The following is a 26,835-nucleotide window of genomic DNA, read 5'->3' on the forward strand; positions in this document are numbered from 1 at the left end:
ACAGCATATAATGATGTTATATTGCAATAGTTGGGTTTGCAAAGGCATTCGAAGCGCACAAAAGTAGATTTATATCCTTAAAAAGTGTAGAGGAATATATTAAAATTAAACTTTTTGTGCTGAGTGCAGCTTTAAGAGGCTCATTCAAACCAATCTGTGCCTTAGTGCATGATATTGTGTGTGTTGATGCTGCTTTAAGGAAGTTAGCCCATTTGGATGGAGATCTTAACAAACCTCAACACAAAAAAAACACACCAGTGCTGTTTTTGGTCAATGCAGTGCAAAAAGCATTCATATGAGTGCAGTACAATGTGATGTGCAGGTGATTTGATTTTTACTGTATATGTATATCTACAGTACCTGTCTCCGAGAATGTGTTTACAGCACAACGGCATCGCGCTGTTCTCGGCGACATGGTGCCGACATCTCGTACTCGCTGGAATAGAAAAAGCACATTCCAGCGAGCGCGTCATAGAAGCGACGGGGATCCGACTTGGATTCCCGCCAATTCTAGCCGCAGCGTTTTGGTATGAATCATGACGGAACTCCACGCCAAATTTTAAATAAAAACCGGCATGGGTTCCCCCCCAGGGGCATACCAGGCCCTTAGGTCTGGTATGGATTGTAAGGAGAACCCCCTACGCCAAAAAAACGGCGTGGGGTTTCCCCTACAATCCATACCAGACCCGAATCCAAGCACGCCGCCCGGCCGGTCAGGAAAGCGAGTGGGGACGAGCGATTTTCCATCCAGGTATAGGCACTGTGGTTGTACAGCCTTCGATCTACCAATTAATTTCTGCACAACCTCCCTGCTGGAAAATGTCCTGTCAAACACAAGGCCCGCAGGCCAAATCCAGCCCTTCAGACCAATTCATGTGGCCCTCACATCTCACTTGCAGCTATGTCACCCCCCCCCCCCCCCCTCGTTTCTGCGTCTACCTTGTCTTAGGAGTTGGCGACAGAACTTCTCCTACAATTTCTGCACCTTTTTAGTGCAGCCGCAGCACCCCCTCATCTCCACCTCCCCTGGCCTCCGCATTCAGCAGACTCCAGAAGTTTACTCTTGCCCTCCTCCAGACCCTACACTTTCTGTCTCCCAGCTTCTTCCTGGCAGCAGCACAAGGAAAGGGGGGTGCACTGTAATGTAAGGGAGGGTGGGGAACTCGACTTCTAATGGGGGTGCTCTGGCCATCTAGTTTTACAACCGGGCCCTTTTGAGGCCAACCATAATGCTGATGTGTCCCACAATGAAATTGAGTTTGACACCCCTGAATAAGCGCATTCTGACAGCAGGGAAGGTCTCCCTCTCTACTGTCAAAATACAATGACGCAGTGGGAGGAATTTCCCATTCACTTCCAATGTATGGATGAGGAAATTGGCCTATCAGGCATCCAATAATAGTAGAGGATGGGAGGAGTGGGCAGGAGATTACATCGAGGAAGAGCATGGAGTACACCGCTCGCCATCACCCGCTGCCCCCCGAGACAGGGTAAGTGCCGGCAGCACAGTGACAGCGTTTCATGATACAGTGGCAGCATTTGGGGCACATTGACTGCGTTTGTTGTTTTTTCTTTCAGAATTTTTCAATTTATTTGCGCCCCCCCCCCCCCCCCCAAAAAAAAAAATTTGAGCACCAGCCACCACGGCTAGTTACAGTAATGCCCCCCCATCCCGTGCTGCATTTGCACAATCCGGAAGTCCATTGATCAGGAGATACAATTAACCTTTTCATCCAGAGAGATCCACAAAACACAAACAGCGGGACGTTGAAGGCTCTTTTTATTCCTCAGTGAATTCTTGTCCCCGTGCGTCATTCAGACATTTGACAAAACCGCACAACTGTCGTTTAATTCCAGTGTGAACAAGAAATACCAAAAAAGAATTTTCAGCTTTGTCTCAATAAAAAGTGGAGCGCCCTCCAGCCTGACATCAGGAAGTTGCATATGTATCACCATAAAAACACATTTTTTTATTTTATTAATTGGAATACTGTCGCATTTCCCAACCGAATGCAACGGCGAGAGTCCCCCCCGCCCCCCTTCCCCCCCATATATGACGTAGTTACAAACTGTACATCGTGTTCTATATATAATATTATACATTTTCAGCAAAAAACAAAAAGCTGAATCTTCCCATAGGAACAGAATTACAAAATGAAACACATAAACAAATAATAATAATAATAAAAAAAAAAAAACAGAAGAGGAATATAATATTCCATTGCACCAGAACGGCATGCATTACCTACAAAGTCCATTGTAAACAGTAAAAAATAAAACCCCTCCCCCGCAGGAGAGAGAGATGGGGAAAATGGGACATCCGGATCGCAAAACATCATTTTTCATTTCTGCTTCAGTATGTCTGTGATATTTACTATTCCCCTCTGTGATACAAAAGGTCCTCGTCGCAGTGATTGCCTCGGTGCTACCGCACCTGCAGCATGTATAAACAATGTCGCCGGTCACCCGTGATATTTTGTGTCAATATAAAGGAGCATGTTTCGGGTGCGTGGTGTCTGTCACCGGCTTGGTACAAAGGCCCCCGTCATAACAGGTGTCGCTAAGAATAACAATCCATTACATCTATCTCTTTGCGTCCTGACATCGACCAGCAAACGTCTTTGTACGTAAACAGCGGCTTTGCCTGCCTTTTTAAGAGATTAGCAGTACCGGGAAACCGGGTTATGTAAATAAAGCGCTATAAAGATAAAAATCGCCATAAAAACACTTGGGCTTGTCCTTAACGTTATAAAGGCTGTTTATTGCACTAACCCATTAACGAAAAAAAAAAATCTCACCGTAAAAAAAATAAAAAAAGAGAGAAATGTGCAGCTCCTTGTTGTAAGTGATGGATGTTTATTTTTATTTTTTTTGAACGGTACCGCTAGATAGTTTGAATTGGGAAGTAGAATAATAAAACGGCAGGATTTCTGACCTGGATGATTACGGAATACGGTGATGAGCAATAAAAAGAAAAAAAGGTAAATTCCCCTCTTGCAACTGTTGAGTGTTCTCTAATCTAGAACTGGAAACACTTAAAAAAAATAAAAAAATAAAAAATCTACCCACAGGAAATAAAAGCCAAAAGCAAAACCAGGAAAAAAATGTGGGGCTCCTTGCCGGGTAGTAAATTCTTTTTTTTAATGGTACCAATGGTTATTCTGGGCAGCAAATTAATGAAAAGCACACAGTTTCTGACATCAACTTCTGTTAAAAAAAATAATAATTAAGAAATGTTCTTTAGGAATGAAAAAATAAAAATCTACCCACAAAAAAAAAGAAAAGTCAAAAGCAAAACCAGGAAAAAATAATTGAAGCTTTTTTTTTAAATGATATCACTAGATATTCTGGGCTATGAAATTATTAAAAGGCATGTAATTCCTGGCTTAAAAAAAATAATAATATATATATCAAAAGTTAAACCAACAAGAAAATAAACAATTTCTAACAGAAAAAAACACCTGGAAGAATCATGGGACTTTTTATTGTAAGTGGTGGTGGACTTTTGCTTTTCTTAACCGTACCGCTGGTTATTCTAGAATGGGGAGTGGATGATAAAATAGCGCACGATTCCTGACCTGAAATATTACTGTATTTTGCAAAAAAAAATCTCCTTATAAAGAAAAAGTGGTAATCCCCTCGTGTCAGGTGTCCTCTAATCCGTACCGGGAAGCATATGAATAACGTGAACGGCGGGCTCGTGGTTGCCCGTCTCCTGGTCTGTGTATATTGTGCCGGTCCGGCGGTAGAATTATGTACATTGACTGCTCTGCTGTCCCTTTTGACAATAATTTAAAAAGTCTAGATAGTGCTTATCTTGTTCAAGTACCCCTTTTAATATCTACCCTCTCCTTGTTACTGGCTACGGACATGCTGCAAACTCACATTCCACCTTCTGTGGACGTTCACAATATATTTACACAGAATTATTATTTGTCCTTTTTTTATCTGAACGTTCCTCGGCTCTCCCGGGACATTCCAAGATGGCCCAACGCCAGAATTTCCTCCCGTGGGGGCACACGCGGCGGCCTCGCGCATGGATGTCCTCCCTGCAGCTCCTGAAAGGTCCTGATGGCGAGAGCTTGGTGGACCCATGTCGGAGGAGATGAGACGGCCGGTGGCAGCGCACCTTTCAGCGGAGGCCGTTTTTTAGGTAAAGAAAACAACGACAACAAAATAAAAAAGAAAATCGACATTGTCAAAATCCATCTGTGGTTGTTTTTTTGTTTTGTTTTTTTGGGGCGATTTCAGACACAAGTCCCCTGTCTGGTCGGCGGGTGCGGCTTGCGATTTCGCACACATGAACTTTTATCCTTACAGTCCAATGACTTCTGCTGAGATATGTCTATCAATGCACTCGCGATTGCCAAACCTAGAAGGAGAAAAGAAAAAAGTTAGTATATTGTATAAAATATCAGCAAATCCTCAAGAGATCATCAAATGTCCTCAATGACACACAGCAAAGTAAAATAAAAAAAAGAACACCCTGAAAATTGACCATTCTCTACATTAGATTTAGATGCAATTTAACCAGTTCCAATCCAGGTCAATTCCTCTCCTACATGTAAAAATCTGCATTTATTAATTTTTTTGCTAAAAAAACTAGAACCCGCAAATATATATATATATATATATATATATATATATATATATATATATATATATATATATATATATATATATATATATATATATATATATATATATATATATATATATATTTTAAGCAGAGGCCATGGAGAACAAAATAGTGAGTATTGCTTATTTTTATGTCACACAATATTTTTGCAGCGTTTTTTTCAAACTCCAAATTGTTTTACAAAACAAATACTTTAATGAATTTTAATGCGCAAAAAAACACAACATAATACTCAATTGTTTAGTAAAATCTACAAGATGTTACACAGAGTAAATAAATATCCAACAACCAGGGCCGGTGCTACCACTAGGCAGTCGCCTAGGACACACTGCGGCCTAGGGCAGGGGCTGCTGTATTTGGCTGTCTCTTTGCTGTATTTTGCTTTCTCTTTTTTATTTGGGGCTGTCTCTTTGGAATTTTATGGCACTTATTTTTGCAAATTAAAAAAAAAATAGCAGTTTAATGTTTTTGTTTTCACATTTTCTACCGTTACAAAAAATTATGAAGTTTGATTATTTTTTTGTGGTGGGGGGGGGGGGGGGTAGCTGGTCTTGCTAGGGTGAAACATGGTCTAACACCAGCCCTGTTAACAACTAGGTTACCTTAAAAGCCCCAAAAGAATTGCCTTAAAAGCCTTTACACACAGAGGTCGGCAACCCGTTGATTGCAGCTATCTATCTGACAGGTAGATCGCGACCCGACATGCCCTGCCGCCTGTGCAATCTGCATGTAAGGCTAAGCTTTGATACAGCGTGGTGCCACGTGTGCTCCCAGTGCCAAAGCATGCATACACTTCTGTCATGCGGAGTGACGACCACCTGACAGAAGATTTCTAGTCCCGCTGTAATTTAGAGGCGGGAGAGGAACAGAGTGTGGTGCCGGCACCATGAGGGAGCATGAATGTAAAAAAATAAAGCCAGCAGGCACTGGCTGGCAGATTTACTGAAATTGTAAAGTTGTATTACAACAATGGCAGTGTTGGGGGGGGGGGGGGGGGCGATGAAGGGGTTAATAGAAAATGAGATTAGTAATGTGCAGCATAAAGGGGTTAATGTGTTGTCACTGGTGACCAGTGACAGTTAAGAAATCTTTTATGTGCTGCATTAGTGGCACCAGTGTCAATTAACCCCTTTGTGTTGTAGTAAAATTCTGGATCAACTTTATTGCTACCACACAGGAGTTTGTTGTGGCAGGTCCTCTTTTTCTGGCCTCCAAAGCATCTGCTCAAGCCCAGATCTGTTTTCTCAGATGCTTTCACAAGCCGGTTTACAGCTTGTTTACATGAGACTAAGGCTGGGTTCACACTGCCACGCGGAGCGGCTCACAGCAGGGGGCCGGTTCACTGTTTCAGGTCCGATTTCGGTCCAAATTTGTGGCTTAATCCGGATCTGAAATTGACCAGAAGATCGCAGCCGTTTTAGAGCTGTGTGAACCGGATCCATTGGGAGCCGATCACAGTGTCTTGACATGCTAACTGGATGCGGTAAACCCACATCCAATATGAACCCAGCCTGAAACCGGAAGTGTCAAAATCCTTGCTGCTTCCGGTTTCTGATGTCGCATAGTGGGAGGAACAACACCCGTTCCTCTCAATGTGTCCCAGGAAGCAGATGCTGCTGGTAGCCTCCTTACCAGGCCCCCCCGATCGGTACAGACCGGAAAAGGCGGGGGTGGGCCCTTTCACCACCTGTAAAAGTGGTGGAGTGAAAGGTGGAGGTCAATAATAATTTACCGTATAAAAAGGTTACCGTATTTATCGGCGTATACCGCGCACTTTTTTGCCCTGAAAATCAGGGCAAAATCGTGGGTGCGTGATATACGCCGATCCCCGCCCCGAGTTTGAATACTGCGCCGGCATATACCGAGCGCAGTACACTCGTGTATAGTCGGGCAGGCTCGGCTACTCTCGCGCTCACGTCCTGGACGTACAGGACGTGAGCGCGAGAGTAGCCGAGCCTGCCCGACTATACACGAGTGTACTGTGCTCGGTATATGCCGGCGCAGTATTCAAACTCGGCGCGGGGAGGACGCCGCAGAAGGACGCCGGACCCAACGAAGAGGACACCCGAAGCCGCAGACGGACCCAACGAGGCCGCCGATGGACGCCGCGCAAGACACCAAAACTGTAAGTACTAAAATCTTTTTTTACAAGAATGTCGGGTCCACTTTAGGGGTGCGCGCTATACGCCGGAGCGCGCAATACCCCGATAAACACGGTATATACATTGCCCAACCAAATATGACAAAATATGGAATCGTTGGCTACAAGACTCTGATTCTTGCACGTAGGGCACTCTGGGTCTGTATTGGCCGAGGAGTGGCCTGCCCCTAGCTGGGTACACTGTTACAGGTCAGGGCGACCCCCACGTTTGGCTCCAGATACTGCTCTTTCTTCTTCTGTTATTTTTTATTCTGGTTTTCATAGGTTTCTTACTCATCACGCCAGACTTGAACTGTATGTATTCTGATTGCTACACACCCTCATGTTATCCGTAACACTGTGGTTGTATGCAATGACATGTATGCACCTTTTGTTATAATAAATTAGTTTTAAAAAAAAAAAATGTCCTGTTTTGCTTCCATCACAGCGGAATTCTGTCTCGTGGCAAAATTGCACCGTGTCTGGCGTTCCATTTAGAATGTGTTGGGTGTTTTGCATCAATTGCCACGTGATTTTATAATTGCAGTCAAAATCGCTGCAATTGTGCCCACGATTCAAAATGGCCAGGTGTGATTTGGTGTGTCAGAAGAGGTACGATGGGTAGAAAGGTTTACCGAGCGATTAGAGGTGCGACTTTCTTGCATTTTCCAAACTTGTAAAAAAATAACCCTTCCGATCACCTTCTAAAAATGGCCCCAGACATCAAACCAGGGCCAGGACCTGAAAAGCAACCCTCGCATGGACAGGGAATTCACGGTCATTGTTTGAAATGAACGGAGTCAATTAGGTGACACATTCATGCCCTAATTATTTCCCTAATTAAAATGTGTGTGGATTACAAAGGCTGCACACTGTCAGACTCGGAGGAGATGAATCGATCTCCATTCACACAGAAGTAATATAGGAGCGGTCCCGGGAACAGATCAGATGGAGCGAGCGTCTTAAATCACCCTGTCATGGCATTCTGATTGAAAAGTGACAAATGCAATATCCTGTTCAAAAATTCATTTATTTCTATCATTTCGTGGACCAAGCCAGATATATAACCTCATTCGCAAGACGTACGCTGCACGCCGAAACTCTGCTGACAAACATCGCCCTTCTTTCCATCCTGCGCTATTTCATTCCAAGAAACACAAGACCGCGGCTTTATTTCACCCTTCATTATTTCCATCCTATACGGTGTATGTGCCAAGCTCTGGACTTTCTTACATTCACTTGTCGACCACAATACGTGTCTATATCCTAGATTGTAAGCTCTAAGGAGCAGGGCCCTCTGATTCCTCCTGTATTCAATTGTATTGTAATTGTACTGTGTGCCCTCGTATTGTAAAAGACTGTGCAAACTGTTGGCGCTAAATAAATCCTATTTATTAATAATAATAATATATACGTTGAGGTTTGCAAGTGGTTTGTCAGGGTTATGGCGGACGCAAGCAGTCATAACCCTGCTATTTCTTCTTCTTTTTTTTTTTAGCCGGCGATTGGCTTTCTCATAAAGCAGTCTGAGCAGCAAATCAGCCGCTGGATCACTTTTAAAAGCAGCGGGAGTGGTCCCCCTTCCCCCTTTATTGACCCCAGATCTCTCCATCAAGAAGACCTGTCAATCCTTATTTCTATTACAAGGGATATCTACATTCCTTGTAATTGGAATAAACGGGGGAAAAAAATAATAATAAAAAAAAAATGTTAAAGCGAGAGTTTACCCATAAAAATTTTTTACCCTTAGATTGATGCTCATTTTGTCTAGGGGAATCGGCTAGTTGTTTTAAAATCGAAGTTGAACTTACCGTTGTAGAGGGCGATCTTCTCCGCCGCTTCCGGGTATGGGTCTTCGGGTCTGGGCGTTCCTATTTTGATTGACAGCCTTCCGACAGGCTTCCGATGGTCGCATCCATCTCGTCACGAGTAGCCGAAAGAAGCCGAACGTCGGTGCGGCTCTATACTGCGCCTATGCACCGACGTTCGGCTACTTTCGGAAAATCGTGACGCGATGGATGCGACCGTCGGAAACCTGTCGGAAGACTGTCAATCAAAATAGGAACGCCCAGTCCCGCAGCCCATACCCAGAAGCGGCGGAGAAGATGCATCTCGTAAACAGTAAGTACAGCTTCGATTTAAAAAAAAATAGCCACTAGACAAAATGAGCAGGAATCTAATGTTAAAAAATGGTATTTCCAAGTGAACCTCCACTTTAAGCGTCCCCATTCCTTCGTTCTCGCATACAGAAGCGAACACATACATAAATCACGCACGCATATATAAAATGGAGTTTGCACCACACATATAAGGTGAGGTATCGCTGCAAACCTTAGAACAAGAGCAATAATTCTAGCGCTAGACTTCCTCTGTAACTCTAAACAAGTAAGCTGTAAAAAAAATGTAAAGCATCGCCTATGGAGATTTTAAGGTACCATGGTTTGTCGTCATTCCACGAGTGTACGCAATTTTAAAGCGTAACATGTTGGGTATCTATTTACTCGGCGTAAAATCATCTTTTACCAAAAATTGGGTTATATATTTATTATTTTTTTTCCATTAAAATTCCTTAAAGTGTATTCTTTTTTTTTTTCTTTTGCAAAAAATTGTGTTTGAAAAACCGCTGAGCAAATACCATGTGACGTAAAAAATTGCAACAGTCACCATTTTAGTCTCTAAGGTTTCTACTGTGCGGTGTTAGTTCGCCTTTCTGAAAAGGTGAACTTGCGCTAGCTCTCACTAGTAGCAGATTGACGGCTCTGATGTCATTCAGTGAAGTAAGGGTTTTTTTTTTAAATTTATATTCTTAGTTATATTTTTAATTTGGGCAGCACAGTGGCTAAGTGGTTATCACTTCCACCTTGCAGCACTGGGGTGGGTGGTTTGAATTCCAACCATGGGACTACCTGTCTGGTGTTTGCATGTTTTCCCTGTGCCTGTATGGGTTTTCCCCAGGTACTCCGGTTTCCTTCCACAATCCAAAGCCATGTTTGTAGGGTAATTGGATTTTGTCAAAATTGGCCCTAGTATGTGTATGTGTTGGGGACCCTAAACTGTAAGCTCCTTGAGGGCACAGAATGATGTAAATGTGCTAATATAAATATATATATATTATGGGAAGTTCTGCGTAAATTGAAGGTGCTATATTAATAAATTAATAATAATAATAAATTCATATTTATTTTTTATTACAGCAGCCATGAAGTGACAGTCCTAGCAGAAAGAAAAAAAACTGCCATTCTGTGCTACCAGCTTCATATCTATACATTTAAATATACCGGTAAGTACATTTTCATTCATGGATATGCAAATAAAATACTGATTGTGCTCAGGGGTAGCAGGGGGTCAGAATTGTGACTTGGCCCCGTACTCCAGGGGTCCTGTGAGGCCCACTCTGTACAACTTGATAGGAGGGGTGGCAGAGGCAGTAGCATGTACAGGAACCGATACCCCACCATCTTCATTCTGCAGCCACTAAATGCTTTGTGGCTCTCTTGGGGCTCCTGTGCTCTCTCCCTGCAGGGGATCCTGTCAGGATGGAGAGTGGGAAAGGCGCCGGTAAATGTATCATTTACGGCCCCTTCCTTGTCTGAATGAATGGAGTTATGAATGTACAGAGTCAGTGATCGGTACCAAATTACTAACTGGGCAAATACAGTGTGACATAAAATATTGCAGCAATTGCCATTTTTTTCCCTAAGGTCTCTGCTAAAAAAATATATAATGTTTGGGGGTTCCAAGTAATTTTCTAGCAAAAAATACTGATTTTAACTTAAAGGGGTTGTAAAGGAAAATGTTTTTTCACGGTCCCGATATTCTCTTCACCGCTCAGCCTGGCCGCTGATTGGCTAGCGCGGATGGATTGAGAGCAGCGCAGCCATTGGCTGGCGCTGCTGTCAATCACATCCAGTGACGTGGCGCGCCGAGGCCGAGTGATACAGCGAGCGGATCGGGGGCACTCTGTGCAAAACGAGCTGCGCAGTGGAGTAAGTATAACATGTTTGTTATTTAAAAAAAAAAAAAAAAATTCCTTTACAAACCCTTTAAACAAGTGTCAGAAAAAGATTTAGATTTTAAAGGGGTTGTAAAGGTAAATGTTTTTTCACCTTAATACATCCTATGCATTAAGGTGAAAAATCATCTGACGGTACCGCCCCCCCCCCCCCCGAACCCCCGTTTTACTTACCTCACCCCTCGAAAGTCCCGCACGCGTCCCCGTGATCCTCTTCGGTTTACAGCCTGCCTGTTGATTGGCTAGGCTGGACGGATTGATAGCATCTGATGACGCGCCACGGCCGAGTGATACAGTCGGCGGCTATGCCCGCCGCTGTATTATGGGAGCGTGCCCGCAAAAGCTTTCCACCATGCCAGCTCTCTCGCATGAAGGTGGAAAGCTCTTGCGAGGAGGAGCCGAGACAGCCGTCGAGGGACCCCAAAAGACAGGGTTTGGGGCCACACTGTGCAAAATGAGCTTCACAGTGGAGGTAAGTATAACATGTTTGTTATTTTACAAAAAAACGTTTTTTTTAACTTTAGTGTTCCTTTAAGTGATTAAACTTCCTGCGTTTTACACAGACATTTGCTCTAAGAAGGAAGTTAGTTACAATGTTTTCATGTTATTACAAACTTTCTTTACACAAAGAAGTTTATCCCTTTGATCTAAGAAGGAAGCATTAGTTACAATGTTTCCTGTTAAGAACTTGGCAGACTGACGGGATATTTTCTTTTGACAGCTGAGCAGATTAGTCTCTCCACGTGTTATATGTAAGAATTGGCAAACTCTGCATTGGAGATCGTCAGGGGGGGTTGAATCGAGATCACGATTTTTTTAACGATTAATTGTGCAGCTCTACTGGCTGTTCTGCTTTTATATTACAGGGAGTGCAGAATTATTAGGCAAATGAGTATTTTGACCACATCATCCTCTTTATGCATGTTGTCTTACTCCAAGCTGTATAGGCTCGAAAGCCTACTACCAATTAAGAATATTAGGTGATGTGCATCTCTGTAATGAGAAGGGGTGTGGTCTAATGACATCAACACCCTATATCAGGTGTGCATAATTATTAGGCAACTTCCTTTCCTTTGGCAAAATGGGTCAAAAGAAGGACTTGACAGGCTCAGAAAAGTAAAAAATAGTGAGATATCTTGCAGAGGGATGCAGCACTCTTAAAATTGCAAAGCTTCTGAAGCGTGATCATCGAACAATCAAGCGTTTCATTCAAAATAGTCAACAGGGTCGCAAGAAGCGTGTGGAAAAACCAAGGCGCAAAATAACTGCCCATGAACTGAGAAAAGTCAAGCGTGCAGCTGCCAAGATGCCACTTGCCACCAGTTTGGCCATATTTCAGAGCTGCAACATCACTGGAGTGCCCAAAAGCACAAGGTGTGCAATACTCAGAGACATGGCCAAGGTAAGAAAGGCTGAAAGACGACCACCACTGAACAAGACACACAAGCTGAAACGTCAAGACTGGGCCAAGAAATATCTCAAGACTGATTTTTCTAAGGTTTTATGGACTGATGAAATGAGAGTGAGTCTTGATGGGCCAGATGGATGGGCCCGTGGCTGGATTGGTAAAGGGCAGAGAGCTTCAGTCCGACTCAGACGCCAGCAAGGTGGTGGTGGAGTACTGGTTTGGGCTGGTATCATCAAAGATGAGCTTGTGGGGCCTTTTCGGGTTGAGGATGGAGTCAAGCTCAACTCCCAGTTTCTGGAAGACACCTTCTTCAAGCAGTGGTACAGGAAGAAGTCTGCATCCTTCAAGAAAAACATGATTTTCATGCAGGACAATGCTCCATCACACGTGTCCAAGTACTCCACAGCGTGGCTGGCAAGAAAGGGTATAAAAGAAGAAAAACTAATGACATGGCCTCCTTGTTCACCTGATCTGAACCCCATTGAGAACCTGTGGTCCATCATCAAATGTGAGATTTACAAGGAGGGAAAACAGTACACCTCTCTGAACAGTGTCTGGGAGGCTGTGGTTGCTGCTGCACGCAATGTTGATGGTGAACAGATCAAAACACTGACAGAATCCATGGATGGCAGGCTTTTGAGTGTCCATGCAAAGAAAGGTGGCTATATTGGTCACTGATTTGTTTTTGTTTTGTTTTTGAATGTCAGAAATGTATATTTGTGAATGTTGAGATGTTATATTGGTTTCACTGGTAAAAATAAATAATAGAAATGGGTATATATTTGTTTTTTGTTAAGTTGCCTAATAATTATGCACAGTAATAGTCACCTGCACACACAGATATCCCCCTAAAATAGCTAAAACTAAAAACAAACTAAAAACTACTTCCAAAAATATTCAGCTTTGATATTAATGATTTTTTTGGGTTCATTGAGAACATGGTTGTTGTTCAATAATAAAATTAATCCTCAAAAATACAACTTGCCTAATAATTCTGCACTCCCTGTAATTATTCCAGAGCAGTGGAGGAACTACCAGGGTCACAAAAGGTCACACTTGCAACTGGGCCCTGGTGTTCTGCCAATGTGGGTCCTCAAGACAGCAGGAAGGGGCCCCATGCAGAACATGTGAAAGGGTCCAGCTGCGGAACCATAATGCTCGGTTCACACTGCTGCAACCCAAGTCGTGCACCTTGCTTTATTTAACATTGCAGTCTATGGCACTCCAAATCACACTTTGTGTCGCAATGTGAACAGGGGCATAAAGGGCCCTGCAATTGGAGCAAAGGGCCCTGGGAACTGACAAAAAGGGCCCTGGGAGTCCGAGGTGCCCTTCGTGGTTTCTTGCAATGCCTCTGAAGTGCCACAGGATTTTCTTCGCTCTTGTTTATGAGTGTAGGGATCACTCTACCCCATCAGTGTAGGTGTATCTCAGCCCTTTGTCAAGTTCTCAGGTGAGACAGAGAAACGTTGTCATGTTAGGAGTTGCAATTTCTGTTCGTATTTTGCTGTGGAAGTTTCAAAGCCGAAATGTATGAATTCCATGGCCTGATAGGTGGAGGGCAGTCCAGATCAGTACAGGGTATTTCAGGCAATGATATGTAATGAAAATAGCACTCCAAGGGCTTCAGTGCAGCAATGCTAACCACTCAACAACTAGAAATGTGACTGATTTCTTCTAATTCATGCTGAAATCTATGGTCACCCCTTGACATCCACTTCCATTTGTGTCCCATAAATCATGTCCGGTTGGGGGGGCTACAAGAGCTGCTTGGGTCTCAGAGGCCGAGATGTGATCCGGTGCCGAGGCCAACGCACACCATCTCAAGTTTCACATGAGCTAAAAAAAATCTGCTCTCGGTCCCTTATGTAACCCGATCGCCGAGTTATAGAAAACGTAAGACTAATTAAGCAGCAGAAGAAGATAAAATTGCCATTGATTAATTGGTCCCCCTCACCACCAGGGGCCGGATCAAATGACGGCGCTGCGTTCAGAGGAGACTTGCCATCCATTTATGAAACACAAAGCAATTTCTCTGCTGATTACTTTGAAAATGAAAAGCCACATGCAGCAGACGTGCTGAGTTTTTATTCCGCTTATTTTTATATCCGGAGAAAGAAAAATGAAGGTAAGAAAAGTCGGATGCGGCGGGGAAGAGGCACAAAGATGTGCGCCCGACGCTCGTGACCTTCTGCCGCATCTGGAGAAAAGCAGAAAAATAATTCACCCCCGGGATCAGGTGGTAATTCTATATCTGGAATGAATACCTTCCTGACCCCAAAATGGAACTGTGATTTCTCTCTGGATCGTACCACGTCTTGGAAGTAAATTAATGGTGTAACCCTTGATACTTCCCGGCCTTGATAACGAATTGCACAATTTTCCCATCCAGCTGCAAACACAGATAACCTTCCTCTTCCAACCATCCCACGCTTTTTTTATATTGCTCCTGTGCCAAGCAGCCAATCGAGAAAAGGGGCCAGAAGGACACTGGCCCAGCCTGAACCTCAGGGTGAGGCCTCATCTCTGCTTATTAATTCAAAGTCTTCCAACAGTTCTGGTTTTTGAACATTTTATTTCACGCCACGAGTTTCAAGTATAAAGAAGCATTGTATTCCCCCATACTGAGACCATCAGAAGCAGACTACAAATGAGGATATCCACTTGAGGTATATAGTTTGATAATCAATGACAACCAGAGAAAGAGACCAAAGCTCTTCCAAAGCCCAACTGAACATAACCCTCGATAAATGCCTCAAGAAATACCCAGCATTCATTCTTCTAGGAAAGATCTATGAAAATGAACGTCGCCAGAAAAGTGAACGTTTTTGCCCATTTTTTATTTTCTTTCTTTTTAGCACAGAAACATGAGACCACTGTTGGGTTTTTATTACTGTCTATCTTTTTGCTAGGAAGGTTCATACTCTAGTTAGCGGGATAAAATGATGGACATACCCTGTAACTAGTTGGCATTTGCCCAGGGATGCTAGATTTCACCCTATGCTATGGTCCTCCATCTGCTTGCTGACTTACAGGTGTGACAGCAGCAACCGAGCAGGGGCCACAACAGCTGCTGGAGGAAGGATTCTGCTCTTTCCTCCCTCAAATGGCAGTCTACTATGAGCTCACAGGGAAGAGATCAGGGAGAGGGAGCCTTTGCTTAGAATAGTCCTTTTTCTCAGTACAGATGCCCACTAGGGTGTGAGCTGCCAACTGTCCTAATTGTCTGCCCTTGTCATGAGACGTAACACATGACCCCATTACAGGGAAGGAGAAGCTGCCTTTCTTTGCAGGTGGGTGCTGTATTGAGGAGCCCTGAGTACACAGAGGTTGGGGGTAGAAATTTAGCCCCAGAGTTCCCCTCAAAGCCCCATATCCACTCCACCTCCTTTAGAGATTTCAAGTTCCTTTCCCTTTCCTAGAGCACCAGTGGGCCCCTTAGTTCAATGCATCCCAAAGAGGCAACCAGGCTTCACTCTGCTAACACAGATTCCAGAGCAGTCCTCCTCAGACTAATACCACCAACACGGGTGCTCTTTTTCCTACCACTGACTCCAAGGCAGCTACATTTTTTCCCCACTAACAAGGATGCAGGGGAACTTTTTCGTTAACATTTGTAGCCCCAGAGGACAGTATGTGCACCTCTATTAAACTTGAATTCCCTGTGGCATACCACAACCACTGTAACTATTTTGGCACATACCTCAACCATTGCATACTTTTTCAGCTAATAACCCCACCCCCATTCTCAGGCCCACTTTTTTACAAAAATTCCTAGGTATGATGATGAGGGATCCCAAATTTTGCAGTTGTCACTGGAACAGGATATAAAAGAAAAAGTACACCGGTCTAAAAAGGGATAACAATCACTTTAGGGAGATTTTCTCTCACTTCCTATGCTTCTGGGACAGCAAGTGTGGAGCCCCATGAAATCTATCATAACCAAATGGAAAGAACATGGCACAACAGCAAACCTGCCAAGAGACGGCCGCACACCAAAACCCATGGACCGGGCAAGGAGGACATTCATCAGAGATTCAGCACAGAGACCAGAGGTAACCCTGGAGGAGCTGCAGAGTTCCACAGCAGAGACTGGAGTATGTACATAGGATGGCAATAAGCTGTACGCTCCATAGAGTTGGGCTCTATGGCCAGAAGAAAGCCATTACTTTCAGAAAAAAACAAAACGGCACGTTTTGAGTTTGGGAAAAGACATGTGGGAGACTCCAAAAATGTATGGAGCTTCAGCATCATGCTGTGGGGATGTTTTTCAGCAGTCGGTACTGGGAAACTGGTCAGGGTTGAGGGAAAGATGGATGGTGCTAAATGCAGAGATATTCTTGAACAAAACCTCAGCCTGTACCTCAGCCTGATTTGAGGCTAGGACGGATGTCCAGCAAGACAATGACCCCCAAACACACTGCTAAAGCAAAACTTGAGTGATTTAAGGGGAAACATGTAAAATGTGTTGGAAAATGTGTTTTCAAAGACGAAGTTGCCTACACACCATCGTTTTTCTCACAATGTTCTAGCAAAGCGAGGTTACGTTCCACCACGTTTTTCCATTGAAGCTCGCTTCATAAGTAGCTTCTGGGCATGCGCGGATGAAAAAACGTTGTTTTAAACGACGTTTTTGCTACACACGGTCAATTTCTGTGAAGTAAAAGTTGACATTTTGAAAAACGACACATAAAATTGAAGCATGCTTCAATTTTTTTTGGTAGTTTTTTAGAAGACATAAAACGACGTTTTCCCCCACACACAGTCAATTAAAGTGACGTTTTTAAAAACGTCATTTTTTTTCATCACATAAAACGACCGTGTGTACGCGGCATCAGTGTCCTGATTATCAGGGCAGTCCCACCAGTGCTCAGTGCCCATCAATGCCGCCTCGTCAGCAGACATCGGTGAACTAGAAAAATTACTTGTCTGAAAAAAATTATAACAGACTATGAAAGATTTTTTTTTTCAACATTTTGGGATTTTTTTCATTTATTTAGCAACAAAAAATCTTCTGTGATCTAAGATACATTGGAGATATTTTCCTTCACTTCCTGTCTCGTAAACACAATAGAAAGTGAAAGGAAATCTCTCCAGAGTAAAGGAGAAAATCATCTTTTACTTCCTCTTTAAATGATTATAAATCTTATGTGATCATTTATTCAGGAGTATGGCGAGTTCGTCAAAATAAATGTCACTTCTAAAAGAATGAAGATCAGTGTTTACATTGTTTACTTCTTAATGACATGCTCTCAAGGCAATGGCGTGGGTCCACTGTCCATCACTATGCGTGTCGTCATGGTCACGTGACGACACGCGTAGGGACGGACAGGCATCGGAAGTGTTGATATTCTTGAATGTAAGGTGTTTAGGTAGTTTTAGTTTGATTATAGCCTTTTCTCAACAGCGCAGCACCACCTATTTTATTTAATCTTTTTATGTACGAGTAGGGACTGACCCTTTTCGTGTGTTCACAGCAGTTAAATTATTAACGGTTATCCTCATAGTAGCGCGGGAATATAAATTAATAAATTTTTGTTAGAACTTCACTTTCAAGTGCTAGTAAATCCCCCCCCCCCCCCCCCCCAAAAAGGTAATAAAGGATTTGCAGCTTACTGATTGCGAGATGTGCTGGTTGCATTAGTTTTATTTTTACATGTGTGCATTGTGCACTACAAGGTTTAGTTAATGCGTATTGCCGTGAAGGCTGACAATGTACATGCTCTAGATTTAATGGGTTGTGGTGCCATTCATTGTGACTAACACTCAAACATGCTCCAACACATAATGCAGTGCACCACGACGCATGGCTTAACAAAAGGGTCAGGTATGTTTCTTAATCTGCTGTGTTGGCAACTCATTCTCAATGAATAGGTTCTTGTAATGCAATGCCCAATCACACATAACTATAACAAACTGCATTGCAATGCCTAAATTGTGAATAGGCCTTTAATGTAAAATAAGATCAGATTTAGAGATGGCGATTGAGTTTTTTTTTTTTATCCCAGTAAAATCTATTTTTTTTTCATGCAAATCTTCACATTAAAATATTTATTTTTGCTGCTTTTCCCAAACAATAAGCCGGTATTATCTGGTTGACCCGGTCACAACTGGCGATCGGTCTCTGATTAAAGTGTATTTCCCATAAATATCATTATCATTACTTTTATCTCTTTATCCGCCGATAAACAACCGGAAAATTAAAGTTGCACACAAGCAGCTGCTCCATCCTGTACAGGAGGCTGACTGTGTGCAACGGTGAATAAAAAAATCCCCTCTAATAGTGTTGTATTAAATTGAGGGTGGGGTGTGTCCCCCATGCAGTGCCAGGGCAAGGTCATCTAGAGCCCAGGGGAAAACATTCCAAACTGTGCTTCCCCCGGATGTATGGGCATTGTGTAAAATATAAACAAAAAAGTCAGTGCTACTACCCATACATCACATGGAAAGCAAAGCTCCCAGGTGCTCGATCCACAGTCGCTGGCTGCGTAGAATAATGAGGAAAAGATGATCCGCACTCTGGTCGTTGCTCATACAATAGATGTATTCATTGACAAGCCACAGTAGACAAAGGCAATAGGAAAGGTTGACGCGTTTCAGCCTATAAGGCCTTAGTCATAACCACCAATGGGCATTGTGTGCCAGCAAAAATCCTCCCAAAAACACTGAGCAGTACTCACTAAGCATACATGCCCTCTCCTCCCACTATAAATCCACTCCCTGCTATAATCCCCCCTCTGAGCACAAATCTTTGCACCCCCCCCTAAAAATGCACTCCTCCTAATACAAATCCTTCCCCCTTTACAACAAATTCCCCCCAAATCCCTCCATCCTAACACAATTCCCAGTACCCCTCCAAACACAAATCTCCCTAATCCCCACTTTTAATCATCAACCATGTGAGTTGCTAAATGTTGTACTATCATTAAATGTAACCATATTGCTACACTTAGAGGCGCCTCTCTTCTCTTTTATACTCTGGAGCTCCTGCTGGATTTTGCTTCTAATCCCCTTGGGGAGGCTTCCATTTGTGGATGGACATTTTTGACACATTTTTGGGACCATTCACATTGATACAGTGAACAGTGCTATAAATATGCACTGATTACTGTATAAATGTGACTGGCAGGGAAGGGGTTAACACTAGGGGGCGAGGAAGGGGTTAAATGTGTAGCCTAGTGAGTGATTGTAACTGTGTGGGGGGAGGGGACTGACTGGGGAGGTGACCGATCTGTGTCCCTATGTACAAGGGACACAGCATCAGTCTCCTCTCCCTGACAGGACGTGGATCTCTGTGCTTACACACAGAGATCCACGGTCCTGCTCAGTTACTGGTCAATTGCGGGTGCATCGTGTTCCCAGTAACGCGGTGGGTTTAAAAGACGAGGACGTCATATGACGTCCTGTCAGAAAAACTGAGCTACTATATGCCGCCGTCAATTGACCGCGGCTGGTAGATAATTTGTTAAAGACCAGAAGGTGGCCGCCAAGTAAGTGGTAAGGATGGTGGGAACCCCTCATGTGCACAGCAGGTGTGCAGACGTAAGAACTCGGTGCAGGAATGGTGGGAACCCTTCAAATTGGGCACAGCAAGCATGCAGACCAGAGAGCTCAGCACAGGGATGGTGGAAACCCCTCATAATGGGCACAGCAGATGCGCAGACCTGAGATCTCGGAGCAAAAAGTCTCCATGAGATAAAACTCCAGTCCCGACAGTCTGTTCTAAACCCAAACACTATATTCGCATTTTTGGGTAGAGTGATCCTTTAAATCCTAGGATCTACATCCTTGTGACGATATTTCAATATTGAATTATTTTTCCAGACAACATAATAATGGAGAAGCTGAGGTCAGCCGCCTGACTCACAAATCACATATTTTCCTGAATGAGCAGTGACGCCGCCGTTCTCCCATTGAACAATAGCGGTGAAATGATCTTCTAGAAGGAGAATCTGATGTACGGGAGGACAATACAACGTCCTATGCTGGAGGTTGGCAGTCAGGCTCAGTGTAACAAAAAGAAAAGAGGCAAAAAGCAGAATGTGGGGTACAGAAGACCAGCCAATCGCCCGTCACTATTCTATATTCTCAACAATATGGAATGGGGAAATTTGATTGGCAGCTGCTCCTTATATTACTTTGCCTAGGATGTACAATCCTATTATATACACCCCAATGTACATTCCTATGATGACGTTTGCGTAACACAACCTCCACATACGGGAAACCGACATAAAGTTTCAACAAAGTTGCATATACGGAACTTATCAGACAGGAATCCAATACATCTTAGTTTACCTATTAAAGTAGATGTAAACCCCCAACTGGAAGATGGCAGGGCGGGGTTCCTGATGATGTCACAGTGCTGGAGGCGCACAACTGAGCATGCTCCTAGCCAGCGATGCTGACTGTGTGCATTTATGCAGCTACACAGACTTGAGCCTCGTACGCACGATACGTCTGTTGGCAGGGGATTGTCTGTTGACAGACTGTTGTTCTAAAATCTTACCGTTCGTACGCTCCTTTTGACAAATGTTGTCCAACTTTCCACCAACAAATATTGGATGGCAGGCTAGTAAATTTTGGCGGACAACAGTTTGTCGTTGGATTTTCTGATGGTCAGTACACAAATCAGTCACACAAAAGTCTAAAGTACAAACGTGCATGCTTCGGAATCAATGCTCACCAAACACGAAAGGAGCAGAATGGGGCCCAAAGGGTGGCGCTCAAGAGCTGAAATTCCTCGTAGTACGTCACTACGTTTGTGTTGCGACAATTTGTGAAACGTTGGTATGCAGATAAGATCCTGGCACACGCCCTTTTGACAAAAATCAGACAATCGTACCAACAATCGTACCGTGTGTACCAGGCTTTAGGCTCACCTTTGTGTTGCCACACACATGCATACGGGTGCCGGGAAGGGGTTAAATATATTGGTATCTATAATTATCTCTTATATAATGCAATTATGACTTCGGAAATGATACAACTTTGAAATACAAATACTGTTTACAGAAGCGTCATTGTCACTTTTATTATTACTTTAATTTACTCGATACAAAGTGCTTGTTGCTAATCCTTTGCCTGCAGCGAAGAGACAATACAGCAAAGGCACAGTAGGGCGCCGTATGTAAACAAACGAAAAAGGGAAGCAGAGCTGTGTAAAGTTTGTCCCAACAAACAAAATATTCAATATCTTAATATCTGTGTTCAAGCCTATACAGCGGGCAGGAAGGAAGAGCCTGTGGGCCCCTCCAGGGCCGGCGTATCGGAGGGGGCGGGGCAGTGACTAGCCACAGCTCTCCTTTTCTGTTACATCCCCTGAGGACTGTCCACTGACTGTGTCTGTAGCCAGCTCCGTCTTATGTCGGTGACATCCACAGCAGAATTGTGAAAATGGCTAGCGCTGCTGTCAATCACATCCGATGACACGGCGCAGGGCCGAGTGATACAGTCGGCAGCTATGCCCGCCGCTGTATCACGGGAGCGCGCACGCAAGAGCTTTCCACCATGCTCGCTCGCTCGCTCGAATGAAGGTGGAAAGCTCTTTCTCTCCGAAAGAGCCATGACAGCCGCCGAGGGATCCCAGAAGAAGTGGATCGGGGCCACACAGTGGAGGCAAGTATAACATGTTTAATATTTTTATTTTTTATATTTAGTGTCGCTTTAACCACTTCAGCCCTGGAAGAATTTAACCCCTTCCTGACCAGAGCACCTTTTGCAATTCGGCACCGTGTCACTTTAACTGACAATTGCGCAGTCGTGCGATGTTGCACCCAAACAAAAAGACATCCTTTTTTTCCCCACAAATAGAGCTTTCTTTTGGTGGTATTTGATCACTTCTGCGTTTTTTATTTTTTGCGCTAAAAACAAAAAAAAAGCATTAATTTTGAAAAAAAAAGCTTTTTTTTACTTTTTTCTGTAATAAATATCCCCAAAAAATATGTAAAAAAAAAATGTGTTTTCCTCAGTTTAGTTTTATTCTTCTACATATTTTTGGTAAAAAAATTCGCAATAAACGTATATTGATTGGTTTGCGCAAAAGTTATAGCATGTACAAAATAGGGGATAGTTTTATGGCATTTGTATTATTATAATTTTTTTTTTACTAATAATGGCAAACTACGATTTTATTTTTATTTTTTTATCATGACTGCGACATTATGTCGAACACTTTTAATGCTATTTTGGGACCATTGTCATTTATACAGCGATCAGTGCTATAAAAATGCACTGATTACTCTGTAAAGGATACAGACAGGGAAGAGGTTAAAGTGGAGGTTCACCCAAAAACTCAATTTTTAACATTAGATTGAGGCTCGTTTTGTCAAGGGGAATCGGGTGTTTTTTTTAAAGTCGAAGCAGTACTTACCGTTTTAGACCTAGATCTTCTCCGCCGCTTCCGGGTATGGGCTGCAGGACTGGGCGTTCCTATTTGATTGACAGGCTTCCGACGGTCGCATACAGCGCGTCACGATTTTCTGAAAGTAGCCGAACGTCGGTGCGCAGGCGCCGTATAGAGCCGCACCGACGTTCGGCTTCTTTCAGCTACTCGTGACGCGATGTATGCGACCGTCGGAAGCCTGTCAATCAAATAGGAACGACCAGTCCCGAAGACCATACCCGGAAGCGGCGGAGAAGATCTATCTCTAAAACGGTAAGTACTGCTTCGATTTAAAAAAAAAAAACACCCGATTCCCCTTCACAAACGAGCCTCAATCTAATGTTAAAAACGGTTTTTCGGGTGAACTCCCGCTTTAACCACTAGGGGGCGATGAAGGGGTTAAGTGTGTCCTAGGTAGTGATTCTAACTGTGGGGGGGGGGATGGGCTACCAGTGACACAACACTGATCACTGCTCCCAATGACAGGGAGCAGTAGATCACTTTCCTGTCACTAGGCAGAACAGGGAAATGCCTTGTTTACATAGGCATCTCCCCGTTCTGCAGCTCCGTGACACGATCACGAGCATCCGGCGGACATCGAATCCGCGGGAACGCATGCCGGCGGAAATTCAAAGCAACGTACAGGTGCGTTGCTTTGCGCAGCCGTACCATTTTGCCGTATATCGCGTTAGTCGGTCGGCAAGAGGTTAATAACCTTAGACTTAAAACCCCTAAACAAACTCTATGGGTAATGAACAGAGCATTCTGGGCTCCCGCTAGTTAGCAAAAAGCGCTATATATGAAGAATCTGCTGTCACACAATAGAAATTTTATGCAGAATTCCAACAAAATAAAAGGAGTTTATAGAAATTTATACGACCGCATCGGCACAGGAAATTTTATGCGTTTTATACAGAATAAAAAGCAATAAAACCTCGGGAATGTTGACAAATTTTGCAGTCTCGTGCCGGGCGACATCTCTGTGATTTTTTTAAAATTTTTGCTTCTTTTGTTTCAGCTAAACAGCCGCTCAAGCGCCGACAGCCTAATCATAAAATTACTGGTGTGTGTGCTTTTAGCATTACACAGGACAATTAATAAGTAAAATCATAAAACAAGGCACATGACAGCGGGACGGCTCTGGGTGGAAATGTCTTTTTTGTTTCTGCTATGAATGTACAGTACGTCTGTATACAACTAGAGAACTCCGCAGGATGGCCGCGCAATGTCTGGATTCCGCAGGGGGCGCTGTATATTTTTATACCGCCGCTAACGGCTTTGTCGTTGTGAGTGAAAGGTTGATAAGAGGTCATTAAAGGGATGCTGGGCTTGGAAATTTGGACGGCTTCACAATGTATATCATATAGGAAGGTACGCATTTTTCCTCCATTTCATTTAGACGGAAACTCAACAATGCAAGTGTTTTTTTTTGTGTCATACAGCGTTGTCATGTCCCTCCCTCACAACATATACAATCTGATGTACTGTGAGAGTAATAATACAAAATATACATGAGAAAGGAGTAAAGAAAAAAGATAATGGAACGGAATATGTGTAGAAGGATTATAGGATTTCTTCATAATGTGGGTTTAGAGTTTTCTCTGCGTCTTATATCTTTATAAGGACTCCAAAAATAGTTTTGTCTATGATGGTTTGTGTCTCTGCATTTCCAGCAGTAGTTTGTCTCTGCCCCTCCCACAATGGTGAGATTTCATGCAGTAGATTGTGTCTCTGCCCCTCCCACGATGATGCAATTTCCTGCAGTAGATTGTGTCTTTGCTCCTCCCACAATGGCGAGATCTCCCCCCCCCGTAGTTTGTCTCTGCCCCTCCCACAATTGTATGATTTCCTGCAGTAGTTTGTGTCTCTGCCCCTCCCACATTGGTGAGATTTCCCTGTAGTAGTTTGTGTCTCTGCCCCTCCCACAGTGATGAGATTTCCTGCAGTACATTTTTTAAGTGTGGCTCCAGCCCCCAATTTTTTTTTTTTTTTTTTTAAGTATAAGGAAGGGTTAACAGCCCTGTAACATTTGTTTTGTTGTCTGTCCCCCTAGTCAGAAGATTTCACTTTACTTTCTGTACCTGTGACAATTGGATTTTGAAAAGTTTAGTTGTCGAAACAAAGATGGGTGATAAAGCTTCAGTGGAGACACCTTTTTCCCCATGATAACACTTACAGGAAGTAATTTCCTTTCCTAGCGGTAGAATTCCTCTCACTTCCTGTTGTCTCCCTCCATTTGTAAGTCGTATATATAAGTGATTCTGCACAGAGTGGCCGTCCTGTAGCAGTACAGCTATGGGGCGTTCGCAAACCCGTTAAAGTTACTACATAGGATTCTTATATCCCTTGGAGAGCTGTTCACCAGATTCTACCTGCAATAGCCCCTGGCTTGGTTCCTGCACACCTTGCCGTTTGGGTGTTCCCGCTCTTTAATGTTCCATTCTTCTTAACATAAATCAAATTAAAGTAGTTGTAAAGGCAGAAGTTTTATTTTTCATCTTAATGCATTCTATGCATTAAAGCGGAGGTTCACCCTAAAAACAATTTTCTAACATTGCATTGTGCGCACTCTCGACATTGACATTACGCAGAATCCCTGTTGGATTCGTAAAGTAACTGTAAATTCTGTTATTTTTATTGGGGGAAAAAAAAAAACATGTTATACTTACCTGCTCTGTTGAAGTTGGTTTTGCACAGAGCAGCAGGATCCTCCTCTTCTCGGGTTTCTCTTTGGTACTCCTGTCCCCTCCCTCCTGTAGAGTGCCCCTACAGCAAGCAGCTTGCTATAGGGGCACCCGAGCCAAGTCACAGCTCCGTTTCTCCATTATGACACAGAGCTGCGGCCTTGCCACACACCCCCCCCCCTCTCTTGATTGGCAGTAGCGGGAGCCAATGGCGCTGCTGCTGTGTCTCAGCGAATCAGGAGGGAGAGTCTCAGACAGCCAAGAAACTCATGGACATCGCTGGACAGAGATGGGGCTCCGGTAAGTATTAGGGGGGCTGCTGCACAAAGAAGGTTTTTTAACTTAAAGCGGAGGTTCACCCTAAAAACTATTTTCTAACATTACATTGTGCTCACTCTTGACATTACGCTAATGTTTTTTTTTTTGCCGTACATACCGTTGTATCGCTATTTTCCCCGCCGGCTTCTGGGTAGTGGCTCCCTTGGGAGTGGGCGTTCCTATGCACAGGCTAAGTGATTGACGTGATGACAAAAGCTTCCCAACGGCGCATAAGGCGCGTCACGAGTTGCCGAAAGAAGCCGAACGTCGGTGCGCAGGCGCCGTATAGCGCCGACTCCGGCTTCTTTCGGCAACTCGTGACGCGCATTATGCGCCGTGGGAAAGCTTTTGTCATCACGTCAATCACTTAGCCTCCGCATAGGAACGCCCACTCCCGAGGGAGCCACTACCCGGAAGCCGGCGGGGAAAATAGCGATACAACGGTATGTACGGCAAAAAAAAATAAAACATCAGCGTAATGTCGAGATTGAGCACAATGTAATGTTAGAAAATTGTTTTTAGGGTGAACCTCCGCTTTAAGATAAAAAAAAAACTTATTTGTGCAGCAGCCCCCCTAATACTTACCGGAGCCCCATCTCTGTCCAGCGATGTCCATGAGTTTCTTGGCCGTCTGAGACTCTCCCTCCTGATTGGCTGAGACACAGCAGCAGCACCACCATTGGCTCCCGTCAATCAGGAGAGGGGGGGGGGGGTGTGGCAAGGCCGCAGCTCTGTGTCATAATGGAGAAACGGAGCTGTGTCTTGGCTCAGGTGCCCCCATAGCAAGCTGCTTGCTATAGGGGCACTCTACAGGAGGGAGGGGACAGGAGTACCAAAGAGAAACCCGAGAAGAGGAGGATCCTGCTGCTCTGTGCAAAACCAACTGCAGGTAAGTAGAAAATGTTTGTTATTTTTATTGGGGGGAAAAAAAACAAGACTTTACAGTTACTTTAAGAATCCAACAGGGAGAGTAGAACCCCTTCCATAATGGCATAGCCATAAAAAAAATCCATCTGAGCCAGTCATATTAATCACCAGCTTGTGTATATCTAGTTTTTACCCAAGGGAGTCACTTAGGAGATTTACTAAATCTGACGCAGCTGTGCATAGAAACCAATCAGCTTCCAGGTTTTATTGTCATTGATTAATTGAACAAGCTGAAATTAGAAGCTGATTGGCTACCATGCACAGCTGCACCAGATGTTGTGCGCTCCCTATTATCAGGTGAACTGATGGTTCTCCAACATATA

At 43.7% G+C, this 26,835-nt stretch overlaps 1 protein-coding gene across 1 annotated transcript in view; it reads right to left on the reverse strand.

Moving 5' to 3' along the window:
- Positions 1-1,762: 1,762 nt before the first annotated feature.
- ATRNL1 (attractin like 1) overlaps positions 1,763-26,835 on the reverse strand; it is an 859,416-nt gene continuing 834,343 nt past the window's right edge. The window contains exon 29 of the mRNA XM_040361535.1: positions 1,763-4,372. Coding sequence (XP_040217469.1) covers positions 4,248-4,372 — 125 coding nt within the window. The 3' untranslated portion in view covers positions 1,763-4,247. The remainder of the gene's footprint in view (positions 4,373-26,835) is intronic.

This window comes from Rana temporaria, chromosome 8 (assembly GCF_905171775.1).
Source record: "Rana temporaria chromosome 8, aRanTem1.1, whole genome shotgun sequence".
Taxonomy (NCBI): domain Eukaryota; kingdom Metazoa; phylum Chordata; class Amphibia; order Anura; family Ranidae; genus Rana; species Rana temporaria.